This window comes from Chaetodon auriga, chromosome 11 (genome assembly GCF_051107435.1).
Source record: "Chaetodon auriga isolate fChaAug3 chromosome 11, fChaAug3.hap1, whole genome shotgun sequence".
NCBI classification, from domain to species: Eukaryota; Metazoa; Chordata; class Actinopteri; order Chaetodontiformes; family Chaetodontidae; genus Chaetodon; species Chaetodon auriga.
In genome coordinates, this window is record NC_135084.1 from 12,337,615 (window position 1) to 12,362,066 (window position 24,452).

At 41.8% G+C, this 24,452-nt stretch overlaps 1 protein-coding gene across 1 annotated transcript in view; it reads right to left on the bottom strand.

Moving 5' to 3' along the window:
* LOC143327771 (uncharacterized) overlaps positions 1-24,452 on the bottom strand; it is a 96,781-nt gene that overhangs the window by 22,122 nt on the left and 50,207 nt on the right. The window contains exons 17-33 of the mRNA XM_076742246.1: positions 22,885-22,920; positions 19,196-19,258; positions 19,077-19,121; positions 16,899-16,931; positions 14,062-14,100; positions 13,883-13,927; positions 13,099-13,134; positions 12,528-12,572; positions 11,370-11,414; positions 10,836-10,889; positions 9,684-9,764; positions 8,074-8,115; positions 3,972-4,049; positions 3,551-3,586; positions 3,300-3,353; positions 3,000-3,053; positions 2,212-2,253 (exon numbers count right to left, since the gene is read on the bottom strand). Coding sequence (XP_076598361.1) covers positions 2,212-2,253; positions 3,000-3,053; positions 3,300-3,353; positions 3,551-3,586; positions 3,972-4,049; positions 8,074-8,115; positions 9,684-9,764; positions 10,836-10,889; positions 11,370-11,414; positions 12,528-12,572; positions 13,099-13,134; positions 13,883-13,927; positions 14,062-14,100; positions 16,899-16,931; positions 19,077-19,121; positions 19,196-19,258; positions 22,885-22,920 — 828 coding nt within the window. The remainder of the gene's footprint in view (positions 1-2,211; positions 2,254-2,999; positions 3,054-3,299; positions 3,354-3,550; positions 3,587-3,971; positions 4,050-8,073; positions 8,116-9,683; positions 9,765-10,835; positions 10,890-11,369; positions 11,415-12,527; positions 12,573-13,098; positions 13,135-13,882; positions 13,928-14,061; positions 14,101-16,898; positions 16,932-19,076; positions 19,122-19,195; positions 19,259-22,884; positions 22,921-24,452) is intronic.

The following is a 24,452-nucleotide window of genomic DNA, read 5'->3' on the forward strand; positions in this document are numbered from 1 at the left end:
CAGAAAATTGTAAAACTGGTGGCATCTGGTTTCATCTAGCTATGACCTATGAAGACATTACATTTATTGTTAGAGATGACGTACATTAAGTATTTCAAATTATTTGGCAAAGTGCTGTCCTGCAGGTATAATCGTTAAGGTGACTAATTGACTGATCAAAAGAAAAAGAGAACACATCAGTAATTTGCACAGTTTTAAATAGAAAATGCCCATTTTGAAAGCTAACAGCCACAAAAGAACTACTTGATCTCCGCTTTTACTCTGTAATCTCAGGTAATGAAGGCTGTTGGCTGAAAAGTGTTTCACATTATATGTGTTGCCCGGCAGTTGAGTGCAAATTCTCCATTTGGTCAGAAAAGGGACCTTGAATGCAGTTTGCACCAATTGATGGAAAAATTTGGGGCAATAACGATTATGTGCACCCCAGACTGCAAACACATTCTGCGTCACATTCTGCCACAACACGGATTTTGCAATACCGTCATCATAATGACAGCATGTTAAAAATAATGTGCTTTACTGTGGCTGCAATAAGACGCAGGTAGAGGGATACGCACATCCGACTCACAAACACGTGGACGGTAAAATTATGAACAACACGTGCCTCTTTCTCTGTAGTTAGCTGCAAGAACTAAAACAAAAGTCTTGATCTACTTCCTCCATCTGAGAAAGTGAAGACTCAGTGGATTAACTTGTCCCCACAACAACTGGACTGTATACTTAGGCCACATGTGTGCACTAATCATTTCACTGCTTTGAGGGCCAAAACAAAGCAGGATTCGCTTCAATGGGATGGACGATACTGACTTCAAAGGTTTGTCGTTTTTATGTTGCTTTACTGTCTATTTTGCTCGTTAGGCTGTTGAATATGGCGTTAGCACTTTCCGCGCCTAATGTGGCAAGCAGCATCTATTATAGACCCACACTCTGAAGTATGTTGGTGTATTTGTATACCGTCACTGGAGTATGTTAGAGTATGTTAGACAATCAAGGGAATGTTAAACCTCATTTGAGGCCAATTAAATAACCACAGCAGTAGCTTGGATGTGAGAATGTGGATGTGCTTTTTGCATCGTCTCGCCTCGCCAGACCTGACATTATCTCCGCATTTCATACTGCAACAAAAGCTCAGCTGGTTTTGTGGTTACAGGAAAGCCCCCTCTGCTGCGTGCCGCTTCAGTATGTGTGTCTGCTGCTACAGTATGTAAATGCATTTGATACATTTTCTCACACACACACGCGCATATATGAAATTGAAAATCGAAGAATAAATCAGTTATGGGTTATGCTCAGTATACAGATTATTTGCCGTTTTTATCTTTCATCTGCACCTCTGTTGTTTTTTAAAGACTCTTTTTGGTCTTTTGTCTTGATTTGATGGTGCAGCTGAAGAGAGACAGGAAAGAAGGAGACAGAGAGGGGATGATACACAGCAAGGGGCTCAGCTGGAAGTGAACCTGAGCTGCTGTGGTAAAGACAGAACCTTAATCACAGTGAGTGCAACCTACCAGGTGAACTATCAGCACACCTCTATCTATGCTTGTTAACGTTATATCTGCATTTCAGACATTTAAAGACTGCAACGCTAGTTTGATTATAAGAGCATGAACACAATGTGTGATTAAACTACCGTTTCCAAGTGCTGCCCCATTAAGATTGATTTGCACAGTATGTAGGAACTTGTGTCAGGCATGCAGCATCCTCCAGCAAAGAGAGGCAAATAGTTATTGACAGGATTTCACATTTACCGAACCCGCAAAGCTCCTTTACTCTGGGGATTATTGCTGTGAAATAAACTAATGTGAAATAATGTGAAGAGCTGAATGTTGGCTCTCTGATACAGGAACCTCTGGATTAAAGTGTTGCACTGAATATTTGCATTGCACTGGTGTGACATTTCTTAATTCCATTAACTTTATTGAAAGGCTTGCTTCAACATGTCGACGCACAGTACGGTTTGACTTTACACCTGTAGTGAATTCCCGCATTTCTTGTGAGATCTTTTCAACAGATACTTTCGGCAGTCATCCTGATGGAGGCACTCAAGGGCTTTTACTGTCTCACTAAACAGATAGCATCCCTATATTAATAGAAAAGTGCCATTTCAAATGAGCAAATAACAATCATTTCTAAACACTAACACCTGCACCCCATGTGCATGTTCTTGTTTGTGAAAAGCTGTAATTCTCATTCACTATGAAGATAAAATACCTTAAGTAAAGCTCCCATGTCCCCAACAATTGGCAGGGCAGTCTGTCAAAAGAAGAAGAAAGAAAATCAATGAAACGCTGCCACAGTCAAATCTTTCATGCTTTGGAAATACAGTATTCTGCTGTTGTTTGTTTGGTGCTACTGCAGCTTGTAAATTGCTCAAGACATCGATTCAGAAGACCATCTTATGTGCCTTTAAGGAATGTGTTCACAACAAACATTTTTTAACAAATTTCTGCTTCAGCGTTTCATTTTCTGTTTTTATCTGCAACGCTCGAGGAGATGGTTTAATAACTTTGTCGCTGGAAGACGGAATCCTCACATCTTCAAAATATTGTTCTCTGGAGTTGAGAAAAACATTGTGAATCGCTGCCTATGTATTTTTTAAGAACATAAAAATAGGCTATAAATGGGTTTCCTGGATCTTTACAACAGATGAAAGTAAATAGGTTAAAATGCTAAATTTACAAGGCTTTGATGCAACAGCAGCAGCAGAGTTTGTGTGGTGCTCTCTCACTTTAGAGCTATTAGAACTACAGTGAATGTTTCTAACTTGAAAGACACGAACAGACAAGAAAGATGTGAAAACATTTTCTAACGACAGGGTGCTGCCAATTTGTCACAAACTGCAACTTTTTGCTGAAAGTGATGTTGGTAATTGATGTTGGCTAATTATACCAAAACTGGAGCTGACTGGAGCAACTTTGTGTTGAAGGTGAGCTCAGTCGTTCTCACTGCAGATCAGCGGTGCTGAACTGCAGGAATCAAGATGAGATTTTCTTACTTACTGGTTCACCTGGGGGTCCGGCGGGTCCCGGGGGGCCTGGTCTACCAGGGGAGCCCTTTAATTGAGACAAAGAAAGGAGTTAAAAGTCCTCCTGGCTATGACATCAAGCAGACACGAAAGGCTTTAACTCTCCTCTCACACCCGTCTCAGTTGGTGGGGATTTGTGTCCAGGAGCTGTGATACATCGTACTTGTTCATCCACAGTGGATAGCTGACATTCTTTTTATGCTTCCAGCCGTCTTTTATCTGCAGATGTGTGAGAGAGTGAATAAGAGTGGAAGGACAGGCTGATCCTACTCACCTCTCTTCCCGCAGCTCCAGGAGGACCAGATAAACCTGGGGGTCCACGAGGGCCCTGAAAAACACCCCAACACCCAGATGATTTTAATAATCTTGCCTTGTACAACCAGCTAACAACTGACAAACAAGAGTGATGTTTGTTTAGTAAAATGATCTCAAGGCCGCTGGCCGCAGCATCAGTGAGCTGAAAGTCAACAAAAATAAACTTGAACATGCTGTTTGTGTTGTGGATTCAGAGAATTTTCCACAGACCTCAATTCCTGGCTTTCCTGGGGGTCCCATGAGGCCCTAAGAACACATCACACATCTTGTTAACACCATCTGCCCTCTAGCACCCAGGATCCAATAAAGGAATTGTGTTAGACACCTTTTGCTCTATTGATTCTCTGTCTCCAACAATCCTGTATTTCAAAAATGAAAGACTGACTGACTGAGTCAAATCTGTGAGGTTCAAACTATCAGTGCAGAGCATATATGATGAAGGGAGAGTGCAATATGCCAGAATCTCATTGCAATGACCAGTGTTTTCATCTGCGGGTGTGTAAACACTGATCTTGATATTCAAAGAGGATTTCTTTCTTGCGATATCTATAAAGAATATTAACAGTATCACAGTTTAAAGCACATAATGACTGTGGGAGACACAGACTTATCAATATAGCATCATACTCACAGGCGCGCCCATGACACTCTCTCCTGGTTCGCCTTTTTCACCCTGCTCTCCCGGCAATCCTGGGATGCCTCTCTCTCCCTGACAACATATAAGGCAGCAGTCAGTGGGGTTTCAGAGATAGTGAATCCAGACGTCATGGAGAGCTGCTGCACTACATGATCATAAAGTATTCAGACTGCTGGATCCCATTTTCCCTTTATGTTCAGCCTTCAGTGGCTTCAAGGGTACGAAACACAACTATGTTCAAGGCCAACGGTATGCACATGTTCATTATCTATTTCATTTGAAGTCATGCATGTGTATTCAAATGTATCATTATGTTTCCCATGACAACACCTTTGATTATTGGGGCATCTTTAATGCATTATTTTCCAAACCTGCTACCAAAATCAGCACGCTATCATCAGAAAACCTTGAAATCTCTACTGCAGTTTAAAATGAAGCAGCCCACATACGGTAAATGAGCAAATTTGGGTTATTTGAATGATATCACTACAGTTTAGTGTGGAGCGAGATTCTGTTTCTGCGAGGTCGGGGCATTCTACGCCTTCTGTGTCATTATCCACTGCAGGGATCGGGGTCATCACTCATCAACCCCGATGAATTTTGTTTAAAAAGTTCAGCAGCCAAATTCAGAGTTTTAAAGCATTTATAGATAAAGGGCCGAGTCATAAATCATGATCAGCGATGAATAATTACGGCTGATCAGCATACGTGCCAACCTCCAGACAGAACAGCGACAGGAGACCAGACCTAACCAAGGTATGTGGGGATCTTCTGTGCGAAAATTGTTAATTTCAGAGATTGTTTTCCTGCATTCCAGTGAATTTCTGGATTCATTTTGTTGCTGAAATGTGGAGTCTGGAGAACAGGGGCGAAGGGGGCATTAAAAAACGGGACTCTCAGGAGAATGTGGAGGTTGCAAACAGGAACATTGTATGAAAAGTAAATGAAGGAGAAAGACACAAAGACAGTGGATCCTGCAGAGTAATTCTTAAATCAAGCAAGATTGTATGAAACTAGAGAGCCAGCCTTGAATTAGAAGACAGGCAAAGTTTTGTTTTGATTTGTCACATTTTTCTGATGGATGAGACTACAAAGGCAATCCATCTTCTGAAATCTTGGCAGCTAAATGAAGCTATTAGCCAATGGTACTGTCTGTGTTTGAGCAGCATGAGAGCGTGTTGGCAACCAATGCAAAATTGTGTTTTCTGACTAGATTTCACTGTTCAGGCAAAATTCCATTCATGATTTCACACCTAAGAATCTCTCACTGGGAATGATGGGAAAGTTTCAGGCTCAGAGCGTCCCTGTAACCATAGTGACTCACTCCTGTCTGCGAGAGGAGGGGGAGAGACGCTGCAGCCAGAAGAGCTGCCGACTGACATTACAGCATGGGAATAAATTACAACATAATAGATTTGTGTATATTTGTCACTTTCCCTCTGACAGTCTGAATAACGTGCTGCTGTATGGTGCTGCCGTCGCGCTGTGCTGCCCCGTCTTGTCTGTCCACACGCTGTCAGTGTCCTCTTTACCCGCCATGACGTTTTCAGTCATTCATTTGTTTTTCACTGTGTGAGAAAATAGACGTGTGACATGAGAGCGTGTGAAAAGTCACATGCCGCCTATTGCATGAGTGTCAATTGGACGAGTCTCACGGTCAGTGTGTGAAGGTTGGCAGCCCTGTAAGTCGGCCTATATTCTTTTTTCTTACTGCATGTAAAATGACTGCCATGATTTCATTTTGTCTGTTATTATTATTTTGAAAAAAAAAAAAAAAAAAAAAAAAAAAATCCAATTTACATTTTAGGTCACAGTACAAAAAATATAGTGTATCAGCAGTTGTAGTGTAGTGAGTTGTAGTGTAATTGTTAGCCCACTGATAAACAAGTGAAAATAAATGACTTAGGGCTGCATGTTTATACAAGAGAGATGAACAATATAAATGTCGCTTTATCCTGGAGTGAGATTGCAGCCAGAAAGTCTTATCTTGCTAACCTGAATGCAGCATCTACTGTATATATGTATTGCTGCCTTGAAATGGGCTTGTTTTTACCATGTACATGAGGGTCCACATGAACGTTCCACTCGTGTGGTATTCACAACCTTGTAAGTGAACATTTTCTGACAGCTCAGAGTTTGCCAGTTGTGACACGTTTGCTGACATTTTCAGAAATGGTGGCGGCCACGGAAGTTAATTTTTTAGTGAATGGTGAGTTAATATACTGCCATTTTAGTTGTACAGAGTGTTTTTTAGTAATTTTAATATGTCTGAGGAAACTGCTGATATTCCCAACAACCTCATCTTTTTCCTCTGTGATTATGCCTTCGCATTTAATGCATTAGGACAACTGCTCGTCAGCTTGCTGTTAGCCTCAGGGGCTTCTACACGCCAACATGTTGCTGTTGCCCGGTGCTGGTGTTCTCACGACTTAACGACTTGAACGCCACGCATATCGTGCAATCAACTTTCCATATAGTAACCATGACCATGAAGGAAGCTTGTGGTAATGGTTAAACAGTTGAAATAGCTGGCAAAATGTAATAGATAAATGATTGAGATAAACAGCTAGAAGTAATGCACAAACAACTGAAACAGATGAGGGATTGGGACGCGCTGATTACAGCCCACGAGACATTTTGATCCAACCCGTGAGGAATTCATAAACACACCATCTCAGCAATTGTCAGAACTTTACATATCTGCTATGCGGTTTAATGTGGAACCAGCTGATGAGGCTGACAACCTACGATACGAAATAACTGTGAACGGCTCTTTTCAAAAGTGACTCTTGCAGAGGCTCTATTCCACTCAAGACTGACTGACCCAAACCCGAACAACCAGCTGCTAGTACCAACATCATCACTATCATCTGACATCAGACGCCTCACCAAAGAGAAGCAGTTCCAGCCATCGCACAGGTTAGTCTGATATATGTGTTGAATAATTTAGTATGGCCCTCAAAGGATGTTATAAAAACTGAAATGGCCCTTGATAGGAAAAAGCTCCCCCACCCCTGGTATAAATGGCTGAGTTGGATAGCTGAAAGTAATGGATAAATGGCTAAAACATCCAGCTTAAAGCACTCCATGCTGTAGTGCAAATGCAGTACAATGTACTTTCTAAACAATGGGACTTCATTAACTGTAACACTACCATTTGTCTAGTTCATGTGTGGAGCTTTTTTTTTTTTTTTTTTATTACATAGGCCGTACTAAGGGATTCCTGAGGGATCGCCTTGTCAAGCATTACTATGCCATTAGAATCACACTTACCCAATGGCCAGACACTTCAGTGAATATCACAGTGCAAGCGATTCCTTATTGTGCACAGAGGGCATTGGGCACATAAAACCAGGGTCAGGGGAGGGGGTAGAATACTGAAACCTGGTCTCAAAAGGGATACAGATTACTCTTTTTTTGGCAGGCTATAGGCTCCACTTTTTGCCACAGCTGTTTGTGGTATCATATATATATATTGGTGTCTATTTTCTACATGTTCTGTGCACGTAATTCTTTATGTATCTTCTCATCTCGTGTATCATTATTCTCTATTTGTTTCACCTGTTACGTTATTATCTGGGTCATGTGATTGCCTCCAACTGGCTGTTGCTACTGTATAGGTGAGGACCCACGTGTGGTTTGGAGCCCTGATGAAGACCTAGTGGTCAAAATATGCCGGCGTTTTAATGATTTAGCCACTATAATAAAGGCTTTTTAACATTTCCTTCCTTGTTTGACACATTTTCTTGTATTTGGAGTGCCTGGATTGCTCTCTGTTTTTGTAGAATAAATGCAAACTTGACAAAACCACTTAAACACTGATAGTCAAATTGTATGACAATATTATTGTAAGATAACAATATCCACTCTCATACAATTAATAGCACATCTGACAGAGCTGCAGGGGCAAGTCTGATGAAAAAGATTGGGAACCACTAAGCTATACTTCACCTGAACAAGACATTATTTCTTAACAGTACTTCACGTAAAACATACATAGTTACCATAGACATCATGGGTCTATCTGCAGAGGTTAACAGAGTGGGCTATATAGATGGGTGTGTTGTTGATGCTCCACCACCACAGTGCTTCCTACCTTGGGCCCGCGAGACCCTCTAGTTAAAGACAGCCCATCGCCCTACAAAACAACAGGAAGAAGACATCAGAATAGGAAATCATTCCAGATTCATCAGCAATTCACTTTCAGAGCAGAGATGCAGCCCAAAAAAGCCATTCTAGTGCTGCAACTTAAACAGGAACCTTGAATCTGTATGAGCTGCACTGCACAATGCATCACACTGAACAGTTTTGCATTGTTGGCTCATCTTCAGTGCTGTTTACAGATTTTGTTAATAGCTTCTATGTAAAGACGCAGACTGATAATGCCATACCACAGAGAAAAACTTTGATTGGAATCGAGGCTACTGTAAGCATTATTTACAGCACAGTACAGATGAGACATTGATTTCTGTGGTCAGCATGTATTAGTGTTACAAGTCCAACATTGCACAATGTAAATTAGCTGCGCAGAAGTACCATTTTGTTCAAACATAAAGCAGAGAAAAGTTTGGAAAGAACAGAACTTTTTGGAGACAAGAAAATACGACCCTGATGGCATTTTCTGGATCAGCTCGCTACTGAAAGAAAACCTTTAAATCAGTACGTCAAAGCAGAGGGAGATTGCTAATCTATGCAAATAACAGAAGTCAAAAGAAACAAATAGTAAATTGGTCATTATTCATTTAAAGGCAAAATCAATAAAGCAACATTAACTCCTTGAGCGGGCTGCCTCATTAAAGACCATCTGCATTGAGTTCTGTTTATCGCTTTTTCCTTTTCTTTTGTCTTACACAACAAAGACCGTAAAATGTTGAGAGTCCATTTTCCTGCAATGCCTCCACAGAAATGACATTTGTGAAAAAAAAAAACAAACAAACCTAGCAGGTATCTATGCAAAAGGACGTCTGCTACAATAGACATCTTTTCTTTTGTTTAGCTTTCCGGCTGTGTAACTTCTCATTGGCCTGCTGTAAACATCCCCCCTGACTTACACACACACACACACAGATACAGCCCGCTTTTCCAATCCCACTCCAATTTTCACAGAGCTGAAGTACATTAAAGAGCTTTAAATACTGCTGCCTGAGCGCAATCTTTCCCTTATTACTCTGCTCAACTGAACACAGTACCCCTCGCTTGATGAGTAGGCCTGCTGTCAGGCTCAATGTTGAGTTCAGCGTTCCCACACACAAACAAACATGATTGTTTACACCCATAGAGCACTTGGTGGTGATTGAGGACTACAAGTGCCCTTAACCAGGACCGAGGTCTTGGCTGCACATGCGTCACCTTTTTTGTGAAGCTGTAATAAACATTTCTATATACAAAGCCGTGAGCATAAAAGAGAGTGCTTCAACAGCTATAAGCTGCAAAATGGTCAGACAGGTGATTACATAGTGCTGGGCTTACACAATGGTGGATTAGTTAATGGCACTGCATTGACATAATGTCATGGCAGCCACACAGCTGGAGGAGCTAGTTTCCTTTAACATATCTGCTGCTGTACCAGCTGCGTGCAGATGATAAGCTTTGTGAACTTAAATTTTCTCTCTGTTCTTTCATGTTCTACATTACCGAACAGAAAGTAGTCAAACAGTCCTGTGACTCAAGGGCCGAAGCCGACATGGTCAGATGAAAGTGACCCACCGTATATCCACCTCCAGGCTCTCCAGGCTCACCCTTTGGACCTGCAGCTCCCTGTGGCCCCATCACTGTACCACAGTCCCCCTACAGACAGAAAGACAGACAGTATCTAGATGCTGAATGAAGGATGGAAAAGGTTAGACTGGCGGTGTCATCACAGCAATGCAAAGGATGTGCAGTATTATGCAAAGGGAGGTGAACGAGGAAGAGTCTGGAGGGTAAAGCAGGAGCAGACACCATTTACCAGAATCATTTTGTGCATCAATAGGTATAAACATGAATAGTGTTTGTTAGAGGGGACAGCTTTTGGTACTGCGGCACCCTGACTCTTACAAAACCATCAAGTGTGTAGGTTGTTGTCCAGAAGGCAGAAATAGCAGTGTCTGCTTTCTGTTTGCTGCTTCAAATATATTTGGTGACTCGTGGACACAGTTTCATTCAGATGTTTTTAATCTTCTGCCAAAACAACAAAATTTGCTTCATTATGGATTGTATGGATCAAACAAACAAGATATAATGTGTAAGTTACTGAGCTGTAGAGGTGCTGTTAGGCAGATTTATTTCACATTTTCGCAGAGCTTGTCTGCAGTTAGGCCCCTTCTTCACAGTCTTTGTGCTACGCTAAGCTAATTGTCTCCTGGCTCCGGCTTCATATTTAGCATACAGACATTGCTTGTTTTTTCATATGTATTTATTCATATGTACAACCAGAACTGCCTCTTGCATCAGAGTAGCAAAGATGACAAAAGGGGATTATAAATATGAATGGGTGTAGGAGGCTTAAGCACTTTAGGTTTATTTCTCTGCCCCGGAGTGTAACAGAGTGACTCCAGTGGGTGGAGAGTCTTGAGCAGAGCTTCGTTTATTTTGACAAGTGACAAACCCCATCAAATATGCATGTCAGCTGCACACTTTCCCACTTCCACCACAGTATTTGGCACAAGCCCTACTGCGAGAAAAAAAAAAAAAAAAGCAAAAATAACAGAGTAGTCAGTGGCATCAAAGGCGAGAACACAAAGTTACAACATGAGGATGGCATGCAGGGCAAGTAACCTGAAATGTGTCTTCACAAGTTGTCTAGCATGTTCAACCTGTGATAAAACATCACAGCTTCATATTTCTTTGAGGTGAGAACTTGATTTGAAGTTTATCTACCTTTTCTCCTTTCAGGCCATCTCTCCCCGGCGCCCCTCCCTCCCCCGGTGAACCCTGTAAATAGTGGGGAAAAGAGACACATCTATCACCAGGCCTTCATCTCCACACACACATTTATCTCCTCCTCCTCACTGCTTCAGCGGGCTGCCGTGTTCCAACATAATTTCCCTTAGCCAGGATTTATGAAATGCCTCTTTTCCCTCCCTGCTTTTGAGTAAAGACAGATGCTCATTACCGAAGCAGGTGTGGAGAACAGATTGGGCCTCTGCCTCCGTTCCTGGCATAAAGCGCTCAGATTTGCCTCTTTCCACTAATTAATTCTTAAATTTGATTACTGATCGTCTGTGTAAAAATTCTGGACTTTTCTTCCTGCTTCCGCTCTGTCTCTGCCTGTTGACGTGTATCAGTTTATCTCTCTCTTTCATTTGGACAGACTGAGTTAGAGAGGAAAGGACACGGCAAGGTAATAGCCGAAGCAATGAGAGAAAAGAAGGCTTGACATGAAGTGCTAGTGTCTAGTGCCAATATACTTACTGGCTCGCCTGGGAGTCCCGGGAGTCCAGGCAGGCCTTGCTTCCCCTGGCAAAACACAAAGGAAAACCAATACTTTGGGCTATTTTCTCTCTTTGTTTGGTGACAGAATTGTGTCGAATTTTAAATGTTAAAGCCCAGACAGGTACACTGTAGACCCTCACCGTGGTTAGTTTGATGACAACTACAGCAGGTTTGCACACCCGTTATTTAAAAAACAAAAAGGGTCATATCCCGGTTATGCTGTTATTCACGATCAGCTGTTTACATGCATTCCCATTTTTGATATCGTCTTTGTATACATGCATGAACTGAACGATCCACATTACCATGGAAACTGAGCTTATGTGGACTGATAACTGAGAAAAGGAGTTCACAAGCATCAGTATACTGGCTGCTTTTTTTTTTAAACATACTCCTTTCCATGACTGGGATAAAAAAGGTATCTGCATGACTGGGAACGCTTTAAAATGTTTTCACAAACCTACTGTAGTTCAAAGGAATACTCTAGTTTCTAGTAATGATAAGAGCTTTCAGTTTAATGCATTTCAGTGGGTGTATTTAGAGTGATTGCACTTACTGTGCATATGCAAACTAAGCCGTAGCTTGTTAAACATGCAAGTATTCGTTTGCATTCATCTTCATATTCCACTGATAAATATCCTGCTAATCTCCTAATACTACAGTTAGGACCATGGAAACATCAAAACCAGCTGAAGAAACAGCAAATATTAACGAGATGTTAATCTTTCATTATGCTGGTTAATATTGGCCTGAACCAGCTGCTGAATAGAATCGTTCCAAGCAGTTAGGTGTTCGGTGCTCAAGGGCACCTTGGCAGGAAATGAACTGGCACCTCTTCCGCTACAGTCCACACTCCATAATATGGCCTGAGCTGGACTTAGGCCAGCCACCCTTTCCCAAGCCAAGTCCCCACAGACTGAGCTACTGCCGCCCCAAAAGAGGAGTGTGCCGAGTAAGAGCATCAAATTATGTACAAAGATGATCGTGTCAGGGATTTTCTTTTTCAGTTCTATGAATGACCTAAACTCGAGCAGCCTTCGTCTCACTGTTGTTTATATTCAGCAGGTTTTTACAGATCTGGGTTTGACCTACTGTGAGCAGCACAGTGGACATGACATAAATACAGTAAAAACTCACCTCTGGCCCTTGATCTCCCTTTAGTCCTGGCGGCCCTGTGTTTCCCTGTTACATCACCAAAAAGGGTGAGAAAGGGGGAGGAAGGAAAATGGAAGAGAGAAACATCCGAATCTCTAGAACACATTCTACTAAGAGACAAGAGCCTGTAGCATACGTCTGATTTCTGTCTTCCGTTCAAGATACAGTAGAACTGTTGCACCAAAAGTTTGTAGGAGAGGCATAAAAGTCGACAACAGACAAACAGACAGTGAAGATCCATTTTAGCCTCAATTCTCAAAGAGAATTACTTTGGTGCGCTGCTGAAAACTTTATGCCTTCTGACAGCAGTTTAAAAATGGACTGGATCTACAGTATAATCTCTGGCATATTGCAGGGCCACGGTCTAGCTCAGGACTTATTATATGTCAAAGAAACAACCTTTTCTACAACAGAAATGGCTTTGACCATCAATCTGCGTACTCCATACCGACATACACAGACACAGTGGAGGATGGTACTCAATGGACATAAAGGACGTGTTTAAGCTTGCAGTGGATATCGATACTTTTCACGCAAGTCTCCAACAAGTTACCTTGAAGCCTTGCGGTCCTTGAGTTCCTCTCTCCCCCTGCAGAAGGTAAAGGAGACAGACAACCATCATTTTTCAAAGATGTGCATAAAAGAAAACAGTCAAGTAAGCCATTCCTCTTTCTGACTGGGGTAAGGTTTAAAAAAACTTTCCTCAAGGACCTTCATGAAGTTAGCTTTCATACTGTGTGAAGGTTAAGAACATGGAGTATTTCTTTTGCCAAGTTTGCTTCTTTGTTCCGAGAATGTGAATATAATCAAAGCAGCAACTTTTTTTTTTAAAAAAATGTTACCTCTGAGATACCATACAACACATTTTTTGCCTCCATACCACTTACACTTATCTTGGTCGTATGCTGAGTGGTTTTTAACGCCTGCCATAATTCAGCAGCTCTGCTTTCATTAGCATATTCTTGTATCTCGACCTGTCATTTCTTCTTCTTTTTAATTTAGCTTGCAGTCTTTTGACTTTTGGCCTGCAGCTGTGTCAGTGGCCTTTGGAATCTGCCTGCCTCAAGTACATGCATCTGTTGTTTTCAGGTCCAAACAATAATCGTTCTGCAATGTATTCTGTGTTCCACCTTTGCAGAGCACTAAGGCGACACCAAGCTCTGAACATCAGGTGTTCAATTGTTCGTTCCCAAATCAAATGTCAACGCCGCTTTTGTTGATGTTGCATAAGCAATGGAAACATTTTTCATGCTGCGGTGTCAAATATTTAATGTTAATTCGAGAGTCTCTTGGTTAAATTATCTTCACTGAGCAATAATAATGAGAGAAAGAGTTACCTGATCTCCCTTTTCTCCCTTTTGGGTCCTCTCCCTTATTTCATCCTCAAACACAAGAGAAAACAGGACACTTCAAAATCTGACTGAAGCCAACCTTGTGTACAATTTGAAAAGCGACCACAGAAAATGAGACACTATACATAAACATTTCAAGCCTTCTGATATAAACATCTGCTTACAGATGCAGAGAGCTGTCTTAATCCGTGAGCTGTCATCACCTAGAAGAAACGAAAAAGACACAGTGTTGTCTGAACAGTCTCCACTGATCTCAATATTACTGCAAGGAGAAATCAGAAAAACCCTTCTGAGCTGCTGATTGTAACTTCTTTATTCACAAATATACGTGCCCAATGTGATTCTCTTGTCGCCAATGGAACAGTTACTGATGATATGAACCATTGTTTCAGCTGCACTGCTCAGCATCACATCTCAGTGCTGGAGACGTGTATTAACAGTGGGCAGCACAGGCATGTCTAGATACAATCTGGATGTGAGACTCACAATGAATTGTTTGTTGTAAACTGCACAAAGCAAGGGCAGTGTTTAAGGCCCAGCATGTTGAAAACTGAGCAAAGCAATCCAGAGAGAAAATCTAATGATCTATCTACAATCATCAGAGCTCATTACGTCTGAATGTCCCCAAGCCCTTTGTGTTGTGTTAACCGCGTGTTTCACTATTGTATGCAGTTAAAACCAGCTCAGTCTTGGGTGGTTTCAGCATAATAATAAAAGAAGCAAGAGACAATAGATGTAATCTTGGAACTGAAAGCCGCATCAGGTAGGTGCCCCCATGGCCCTTTGCCATTGCTCTCTTCCTTTGTTTTTTTTTTTCTCATTTAGAATTTTTTTTTACCCTGACAAACGTGTGCCTGCGAGTCCTATGAGAGTGTTTCTGTGATTAAAGGCTATACAGTACAAATAAACCTGACATGAAGTGCCTCCTTTAGCAACATGGTCAAAGTAACCTTCAGCGAGGTACTGAATCCCCTTTTGTCCCAGTGGAGCGTCTGCATAATCAGTCAACCTTCAACCCGCAGTCACTCACCGAAGCAGCTGCTGTCAATCTTCTTGCCTCAGATGCCGAACAGTGTCTCAGTAACATCACAATGTGACGAGATCAGATTAGATTTCTTTCTCAAAAGCAGCGAAATACTGCAAAGAATCTTTTACTCTGTGTAACTTGGAATAGCAGATCCAGTTTAATACTTTATAAAACTCTACTGTAAAGCAACACTGGCAGCAATAAAAGCAGGAACATTCTCCAAGCTGAAAAGACTGTTTTGCCCCGTTAAGGGCGGTGGGGGAAGTGATGGCCGTGCATGCCTGTGAGCCCACTGCTCCTCCCCGTCACTAATAAACACAGGCACAAGAAGGTTTATGAAGGGAGGGTAATGATCTGAACCCTTGCTTCTGCTGTGTAAGGGAAATCAATGCTTAACTGCCAAAATTATCTGCCACGGGAAAGCAGAGAGCACAGACAGAGACTGGCACTAAATATTCAAACAGCCTCATTTATCAAATGACTAATGTTTTCCCCTCTGCTGTGTGCTATAGTATACATCCCCTATATCCTGTGTGGCCCATACCTCACTACATGACAATGAACACAACTTAGCTTTTCAGTTTTGTGACAGAACACTTCTTTATTTTCCTCTCCCAGTTGAAATGAAACTTAGGGAAAGGAGACAACTATTCAAAAATAATTGCAAAACAAGACCTCTGTGTTTTGAATGGTGATTAAAACCGCCCACACTGATATCTACTCTTATTAAGGGAGTAGACTTTTTGTTTGTGAGACAGAAACCAGTGAAACCAGTGGAGAGTGAGTGATATTTGTTCACTATACAATTAAGTTGTCTTATTTCCATATGAATCACTTGCTAACAAGCACGGAGAATGAGAGTAAGAATGAAAGCCATCAAACTTTGTTTCCAAGCTCATGTCTGAAGCCTTCAAAGGCTCAATAGGCAGCAGATATTTAGAACAAAACCCATTAGGACAGTCATCTAAGCGTCAAACCCCTCACTTTGTGACACACGGGCCTTCATACTTTCATTCTAATAATAATAATAAGAAAAAAAAACAGATCCTAATTCTGACAGTTACAGCATGTCTTCGGAGTTATCACTGGCTCCTAACAGATCCTTAACTGATATGCCACAGCGCCTTTTTGACTTTAAAATGTCGAAGCGATGAGTTCTATCATCCCAGTGCCACCCACTCTGTGTCACCTTCAGCGTACATCAGACGACCATGACGTCAGGACTTCTGTTTTTATCCGCAGCTCTACTAAAAGCAGCACTAGTGTCTTGCAACGATATTTTCCTATAATTTACAATTATGACTATTATGAAAGGGCCAAGTGCTGCATGGCCCCCATTAATTCACACTATAAATATTTTTTTTTTGTTCCAAGCGAAAGATTATAACATCAGCAGATGATGGCCACTGCAAATGTTTTAATTTGATATTAGATACGCAGGGAATCACAGGTCACAGCTCTCAATGCCTTTGTAAGCTATTGTGTGCATATTTCACATAATATCACTCAATGGGAACTTCACTATCTTTCTCTTCCTCTGATAAACTCAACTGTTCTCAACTGCCCATGTTTCCTGTCCTTCACCAACATAAATCCACTGTTTGCACAGAAAAAAATGTTTTGTTTTGTTTGTTTTTTTTTTAAAAAAACTAACATGTCTGAAGATTGAGCAAATCTGCAGGCTTGTCAACGAATGGAAATTGGTTACTAGACGACCTGCCTCCATGTTGGAGGGGTGACAGCAAAGGTAAACACTGCAGTGCTGTTGCTTTTCCTGAACACACCACAACTCACAACACATTTTTCAGTAGGATGTGAGCGGCTTACTGATGCACAAAAGGCGGACAATAACTGCCAAGAACAAAACCCTGATGCTATAATAATTCATTTTGTGGTTACTCATCCAACATGGCGTGGTGTCCTTTTTAGGGTCAAAACGTTGCTAAAATCTCAACTAATTGACAATGTACTTACTGGACCAGGAGGACCAGGGGGCCCAACATCACCCTGAAAACACAGCAGAAACAAAACATCAATCATTGCAGACTGATAGACAGGGAGACAGACAGATAGTGACCAAAAAAAGAGACAATAGAAACAAACAAAAAAGAAATACACAGCATGAAAATGGACTTGGAGAAACTACTTCTGAAAGCAAGTTGCCATGGGTGACCTGAAACAGCTGCATCAATAGGTTCTGGAGCAACAATAAAGGAGGCAATAACATGACCAGACTTCAGAGAAAATACCTTCTAACCCAGGCGATATGAGAGGAGCCATGAAATGAATGGAAAGAAAAGACTAAAGAGTTCTTGCTAAAAGCATGCTGTGGTGGTGTGCATTTAATGTGCATCATGTGGAATGTTGTGGTACCTATCTCATGTGTATATATATACTTATACAGTGCATAAGCCTCTGTAATGGGTGTATTGGGCACTCCAGGGAACCATAGGAGGTTCTTAATTGTGATACATTGCATTTAGGAGCCTCTACTCTTCCATTCATAATTTACAAGCTATAGCTTTTGCGCTTTTAATAAAACAAGAAAACACAGCACAACATCTGTGCATACGCAGTACTATAAACACCTAAAAAGTATGTAGAGTATGCACCCTGTACCTTCCCAAACCTACATAATCCTCTAAATTTTTAAATTTAATAACACAAAAGGTTTAGAAGTTTTTAATCGCCCATCTGGATCTGGATCAAAATACACACGAATACCTGAATCCTGCAAACATAAGGGCTTAATGGTTTAATTAAACACTCGTCTCCAATGCGTTATTCTCATGTTATTTACAATTTCGGCTCCCTCACCAGCATCAGGTAAAGCTTTTTAGCCATGCTCGTGACACGGCTCTAGGGATGGTAATGTTGGCCGGTCCATCACTTTGGTCCAGACAGAAATATCACTGTTTGATGAATTGCTGTGACATTTTAAAGGGACATTCATGGTTGCCAGAGGATGAATCCTGTGGTGATCCCCTGACGTTTCATCTAGAGTCACCAGAAGGTCAGAAACGTCACTTAACCTGTGAATTATTTCAAGGTCTACTCAATACACCAGCACATAATTGAACACATACAGTCATGGCGTCCAGCTGTTTATCCTGCTGACTTTGGTGATCCTCTAACTTTTCCTGCGATGTCACAGTGAGGTTGACACTGGGTGAAATGTCTTGACAAATATTGGATCGACTGCCATGAAATATGCTTCTCCCTTAGGATGAACCGGAGTCACTTTGTTGATGCAATGGCTTTTCACAATCCACAGGTATAATAATCATGTTGAACATTGTAAACATCATAGCTGTCATTGTGAGCATTTAGCACCACTGTACCTACATAGAGCCTCACAGAGCCGCTAGCACGGCTGTAGACTCGTCTTGTTTTGCAAACAAGTGCAATCCATTGATCTAAAATAGATTGAAATCTGGATTTTCATTTCAGGCTTTCAGTCAGAAAAGTCCCCACTTCAGAAATCCAAAATTCCTCCCTTTTAAAGGGCCTTTTTCAATTTTCACTTGACCATGGATGAATTGTAAAAAAGGCTGAATAGGCAACACATACAAGAATTCACAAAGCATTAGTCTATTTGTTGTGTCTCGATTGTGATGAAGATTGGATGGAATTCGCAGCTGTGTGTGTTATATGATGAGTGAATGTGTGAAAGTGGTGAGTTGGGCTTCTCACACTTCAGAAACCAGGTGTTATTGGATTGAAATGTAAAGTGCATTGCGATTGGTCACATTGTGGCGCCATCTGCACAAACACTGATACATTCTTTCTTGACACTTGGTTCAACTTTTCTGAAGATTTTGCTGAAATATATTTTTCTGCTAAGTGGCAAATAAACAGGCAAACTTAGGTAATTACATAAAGGACATAAGGGCAACACTGAAAACCCTTGCCTTGCTCTGTGCTGCCTGCAGGGGATTTCACAAGAAATGGGAGGATAACTAACTCAAAAGGGTTTGCCTCTGAGTTCTGGTGTATCATACCAATTATATCGCCTGAACTACCTTACCTCCACCACCACCTCTTTCTCTGATTTCCTCATCTCTACTTCTCCCCGACACACACAGGCTGAGTCTCAGGGAGCACAAACAGGGGGAATCATCATATATGACACTTGACATTGATGTGACTTACTTTTTGTCCTTTCATCCCGCCGGCCCCCTCAGCACCTGGCTGACCCTGTGGGAGGAGGCCTTGGTTAATGACTCTGTAACACGGCGCCATTGTAAATGTCACTGCAAGAAAATACCTACAGGGTCTCCTTTCTCTCCTTTCTCCCCTGTTCCCACTGAGACTCCAGACTCACCATTCTCCCCCTGTATGTGAACAGAGCAGATCAGAGGCAGTGACTGACAGCAGAGGCAGGGCAAAAAGACAGAAAGCTCAGCCAATGAAACTTAGGCAAAGGCAGATGTTATGAATAAGTAATCAGACAAAGAATGTTTGTAATTACGTCTCTCGGCTTTATGAGACTACGGGGTTCGAAGTCCAGCAGGATGATGAACAGCTCGAGCCCCTGTTGCATTGCAGCACTTTTTCATGTTAAGATCATTCCCCCATCTGCCAATAGATGGCACTTTATGACTGCTTGTGAGCTGTCCTTAGAGTATTCTTAACAGGATTTCTCCCTGTCAGTTATGTGGAGAATACTCTAAGTAAACACAACTATAAAACAAACATACTTGCATGTTGGTCAAGACATACAGTGAATAACTAATTAGACACATGTCTCTAATCTGTAATGATTTTCATCACTATATAAGCAGGAGGCTCTTCAAACTCTGTGCAGGTCCCACCTTCTTTTTACCAGCTATTATTTTAGCTACACAGCACAACTGTGGCAAATCATTAAAACATGAATGATGCTCACGTCTCCTGACATGTTTAATAAAGCTCACTTGTTATATTTTGTTCTTTTCCAAAAGAGTAACAGAGAGCAACATTAAAAGATAAATAAATAAATAAATAGGTTGTTCATCCAAGATTATTGTTGTTTTGTGTGACACGTGTGAAGATTTGTAGGGAACGCTTCAGATACTCTGTGCTGGGACATTATGGAGCATCTGTTCAGCAATCTGAGAAGACAGAGAGACATCTGAGAAAGGACAGCATATTTGCACACTCCTTAGCGGCACCTGGACGCTAACCGTCAATAATTGCCATTCAGTTTCAGCCCCTCCCCCATTCCTTCGCCTCGCTAGCGACCGCCGCTGTGATACCGTTCATTTAAAAAGGTATAATCACTGTTTCCTCGTCCAAATTACGAGCCGTTATTAAGTCGGCAGACTGCTGCCATGTATGAACAGATGGATTGTCCTATTAATATTTTAGGCGGGGATGACAGACTAGTGACAGAATTGACTTTGAGCACTAATTGAATCCTGTACAGTTTTATCAACCACATGGGATCTCATGACTTCACCACCATAATCTTCCCAATTAAAGCATTGTTGTCATGAGGCCTTGTTCCTAACAAAGGCCGCTTACAACACAATATCTGTACAGTATCCGTCTTACAGTGACGGTAAACCACACACTACATTGGTTTCCCATTGTTGACGCAGTTTGCTGAGTTATGACTGACGTTCCGTGCAAATTGTCCTCTGGCATAGACTCTTTATTGTTACATCTCCATGAAAGATCATTCAAATTCAATTTATTTGGCGGAGCGGCATGTAACAAGTTAATAAACCTTTCAAACGAGATTAACTGCTGCGCGGCCAGTATTTATCCAGATTATCACTGTATTTACACAATGACAAAGCCCAGCGCGCATAGGACAGGGAACTGGTCCACCTGTGAGAATCTGTGGGTGATGTTGACTTTGAGACACCTCGAGTCATCAAACTGCAATTAAGCCTGTCTGCATCCCTCGCGGTCTCTCCATCAATATCTGCAGCGTTCTGTCAGAGCCCGTTTGAGACTGTCAGTGGGAGATACAGTTATGGAGATGTGATTCATGAGAACACCGTCTTCCCTGCACATCATTCACTGCGCAGACCCATTTTTTTTTCACTTGAAACCATTCACACTCTGCTGAGCGAGCGAGTGGGGGCTCAGCTCACACAGATGTTACACAAACTGCAGTTTAGTCGAACTCGCGTCTGTTTTGTCCAAGCTAAAAAATGCACAAGGTCGGCCATTGAGAAGTGGGGAGAATCCCTGATGCCACTCAATTATTACTGCTCGTGGAAACTGTTCCTTTCCATTCCTTTCTGAGGGCTGCTGGTTTAGCCGCTCTCACTTATCATGTTGGATTGTGTAAATTCCTTTCTCAATGCGTGGCCATACTTGTTTCACTTTAGCAGATTCAAATGTGAAGCGATTCTCTGAGGCAAGGGGGTTTTCTCGTCACCCACAGCAAGCATGAATTCGTAATGACAAAGCGAAGACGCATCCGTAATGTAAGGGCATGACTGATTCATGGCAGGGGCAAGGCTGGCGTGCACATTAAATGTAAGCATTAGAGCGTTAAAGCAATGTTTCTCAGCACCACATCTTGAACTAATGGTCAGTGGTTTTAAAACAAATGCTTTACTCATACGCTATAATCGTAATGCAATCTTTAATCTGATGTCCAGCTTTGGTCTCCTGCAGCTGTTACTCTACCTTTCATCATTCTGAGTTTACTTCATGTTGTAAGTTACAGTAAGCCAACAGGTACACTTTTTCAAAAACTTAAACTCGCAGTTATACAATAATTATATTCTTATATGGAATCAGCTGTACATCTTTTTGTCACCGTGTTTCAACTCTTCAGTCATTTATTTAACTAAAGACCTGTGAAAGTGCAGTAAGTACTTACAAAAATGATGCTGAAACCCACAATTTCTGAGCAGTTTTCCTTCCTGCCAAGTGAGGGTTTACGGCTTCATTTTACGATATGACACTGATTGAAGTGAGATAATTAAGCTGAAACTCGGCAGGCAATTACTGAAAAATGCGTGGAAACTTAATGAAGGTAACCTCTGTCATTTTCTTCTGAAGACATCTTACTTTCATCCAAATGAAAACCTCTATCTGTTGCGCCTCTGCCTATGGTATATCTACTGCAATCCCTTTTGTTTCGAGGTAAAATAAGCGTGTCCTCATACAGACAACTTTGTTTTTCAAGGTTGGCCAGCTGACACTTCTCCTTCCTCTGGGCAGAGGGAGCTGGAGGAATTCTGCGGCCTGAAATGACACCCGAGCAAACAACGCACCTATACATCAAATGAACAGCTGCGGTCAAGAGGTTGTCCACTACACAATAGCTTTCACTCTCAGCGTGATCACAATCGGGCCACTGGAGCCTTGGTTGGCGGTGGGTGGGGGCTGAGAAGGTGGGGCTGGCTTGTGAAGGAAGCAGGTAGCAACAGAGACAGTGGGAAGCCTGGTAGAGGTCCATGTCTGAGAGGTTTTTTTTACACCGCATATCTCATGTGCCTCTGGTGAGCTACAGCACCCCTGGGCTTCATGAAAATGATTGCAGACTCTTTTTGCAAAAGCACTGTACGTAATGGCCATCTGTCTGTTTGGAGTATGAGCACTGAGTCACGCTGTGCCGCGCTGCAGGGGGTGCAGGGAGGGAACAGCTATTTAACTTGCACAGCAGATATGCTACAATTGACTGAGAGGTGCCATTTCCAACATGAGAAACCAGCTCCTGACTACAAACACAAAAATGTCAGTCAAGGACAGCAGGTCTGGTCATGCCTGTGTCTGGGCCGGCTTTTCTGGGACAGCTAGGAACATCTTTATACAGACAACACGGCACAGATGATTAAACTCTTCGCCTATCTGGAGGACTGCTACAGTGAACACTGCTCAGTCATCTTGACAATTCACCCTTGCTGGAAGTGCAGGTAAGGGCCGGTTTATCAAAGAGGAAGACAGCTCAAATCTACTTTAAATGCCACATGCCGGTACTTTGTTTTGTGATGAACAATGTTTTGAATGATACCTTGACACTTGCTCCTTCAGAGGTTCCTGAGGGACCCTGCAATTACAAGCAATGAAGTAGTCTTTTCACTCAGAGGGAGTATGAAAGGATTTTGTGTCACAAAAACACAATTATATGAAAACAGGTGAACAGCACGTTATATATTTTCCTTCATCACTCTTCAAGCATCCTAAGCCTTTCCTTAACCCATTTTAAACCGGTAAGTTCACTTGAAAAATACTCCTGTTTACAGCAAAAGCCTCCTGTATTATATTCTCCAACCTTTGCACTAATGCCAGCTCTCATAAAGACATGGCTGGCCCCCAGCAGTCTATAGATTATCTTTGAGCGTGTCTTTGTTGTGTGCCTTTCACAGACTTTCCTTTTGTCGCACAATGCTAATTTGACTTTGAAAAATAACCGCCGCCCCCCTCAACTGCGAGCACTGTCAGTGCTGCCAGTGGACAAGAAGGAGTGATGCCCCGGTGTGTGTTTTGAATGATTTTGCCCCTGAGATCTACCTCAGCAAAACAGGTGACTCATAAATGCCAGTGCCAGGGGATGCCGGCAAAGCTGGCACATGCTAAGGGTGTCATCAGGACACTGCCATTTAGAAATGTCACACCTTCTCCAGCCTGTCTTTCTTTTGTCCTACGACTTCGTGTCCTACAACTTTATGAGTTATTAAGGAGGCAGGGGATTCTTTGAGTCATGCAGGAGAGGTTTAACAGTGAGTAGCTCGATTATACTAAAAATAATTGAACCTATTGAGCATAACGGTGATAGAAGCAGAACAGAATCTTTCTGGATTTCTGGATGAAATAAAATAAGACAGACCCTATGTGCTGATCAAGAGTGTAATCAGGGCAATAGGGCATGAAAATAATTGGACACCCAAAGCATCCGAGCTGCATGATGCCTAAACAGTCCTGTTTGTCCTGACATCAGAGCAGTTCAGAGTCTGACAAGCTGTCTTCCTTAACGCATCGTGGTGTTTGTGCCCTTTCGTGTGTGGGTCACTACACAAACCCACGAACGGTATCTGGGATTGGTTTGGACGCCTGAGGAAAAGACCACAATTCAAGGAGCCAACGAGCCTTACAGGCAGACTTGTCCTTCTCATCAATACAAGCATTCTCAAGTGCTACTTTAATATACTCCTTGTGGTTTTGTGCTAATAATATAGCCAGCTTGCAGGCGTGTGGCAGAATGGGAGAAGATTTTAAAGAGATCAATACAGCCTGTGTGATTGCTCTTTTTAAGTGGTATTGCATGTGTGACTGTTTGCTTTAATATGCTGTTATAATTACAATCGCTTTGTAACTTTTGGAAATGTGTTCAATTTTTGCCAAGTCTCAAGTGAGAGAGACACTGCTAATGTCAGGGACATTCTTGGTGGTATAAAGTTAAATTGAAATTGATTCTGAAAGGCGGAAAAGCTAGAAAATGAGGTGCCATTGTACTGAGCTTTCGGTGTTCGCCATTCGGTTTCATATGCAATCTCTGCAGACATGTATATCACAGAATTCTGAATTATGGTCAGAACAATGCATGAAAGTAAAAGACACAGGATGTCTAGTTGTTTTTCT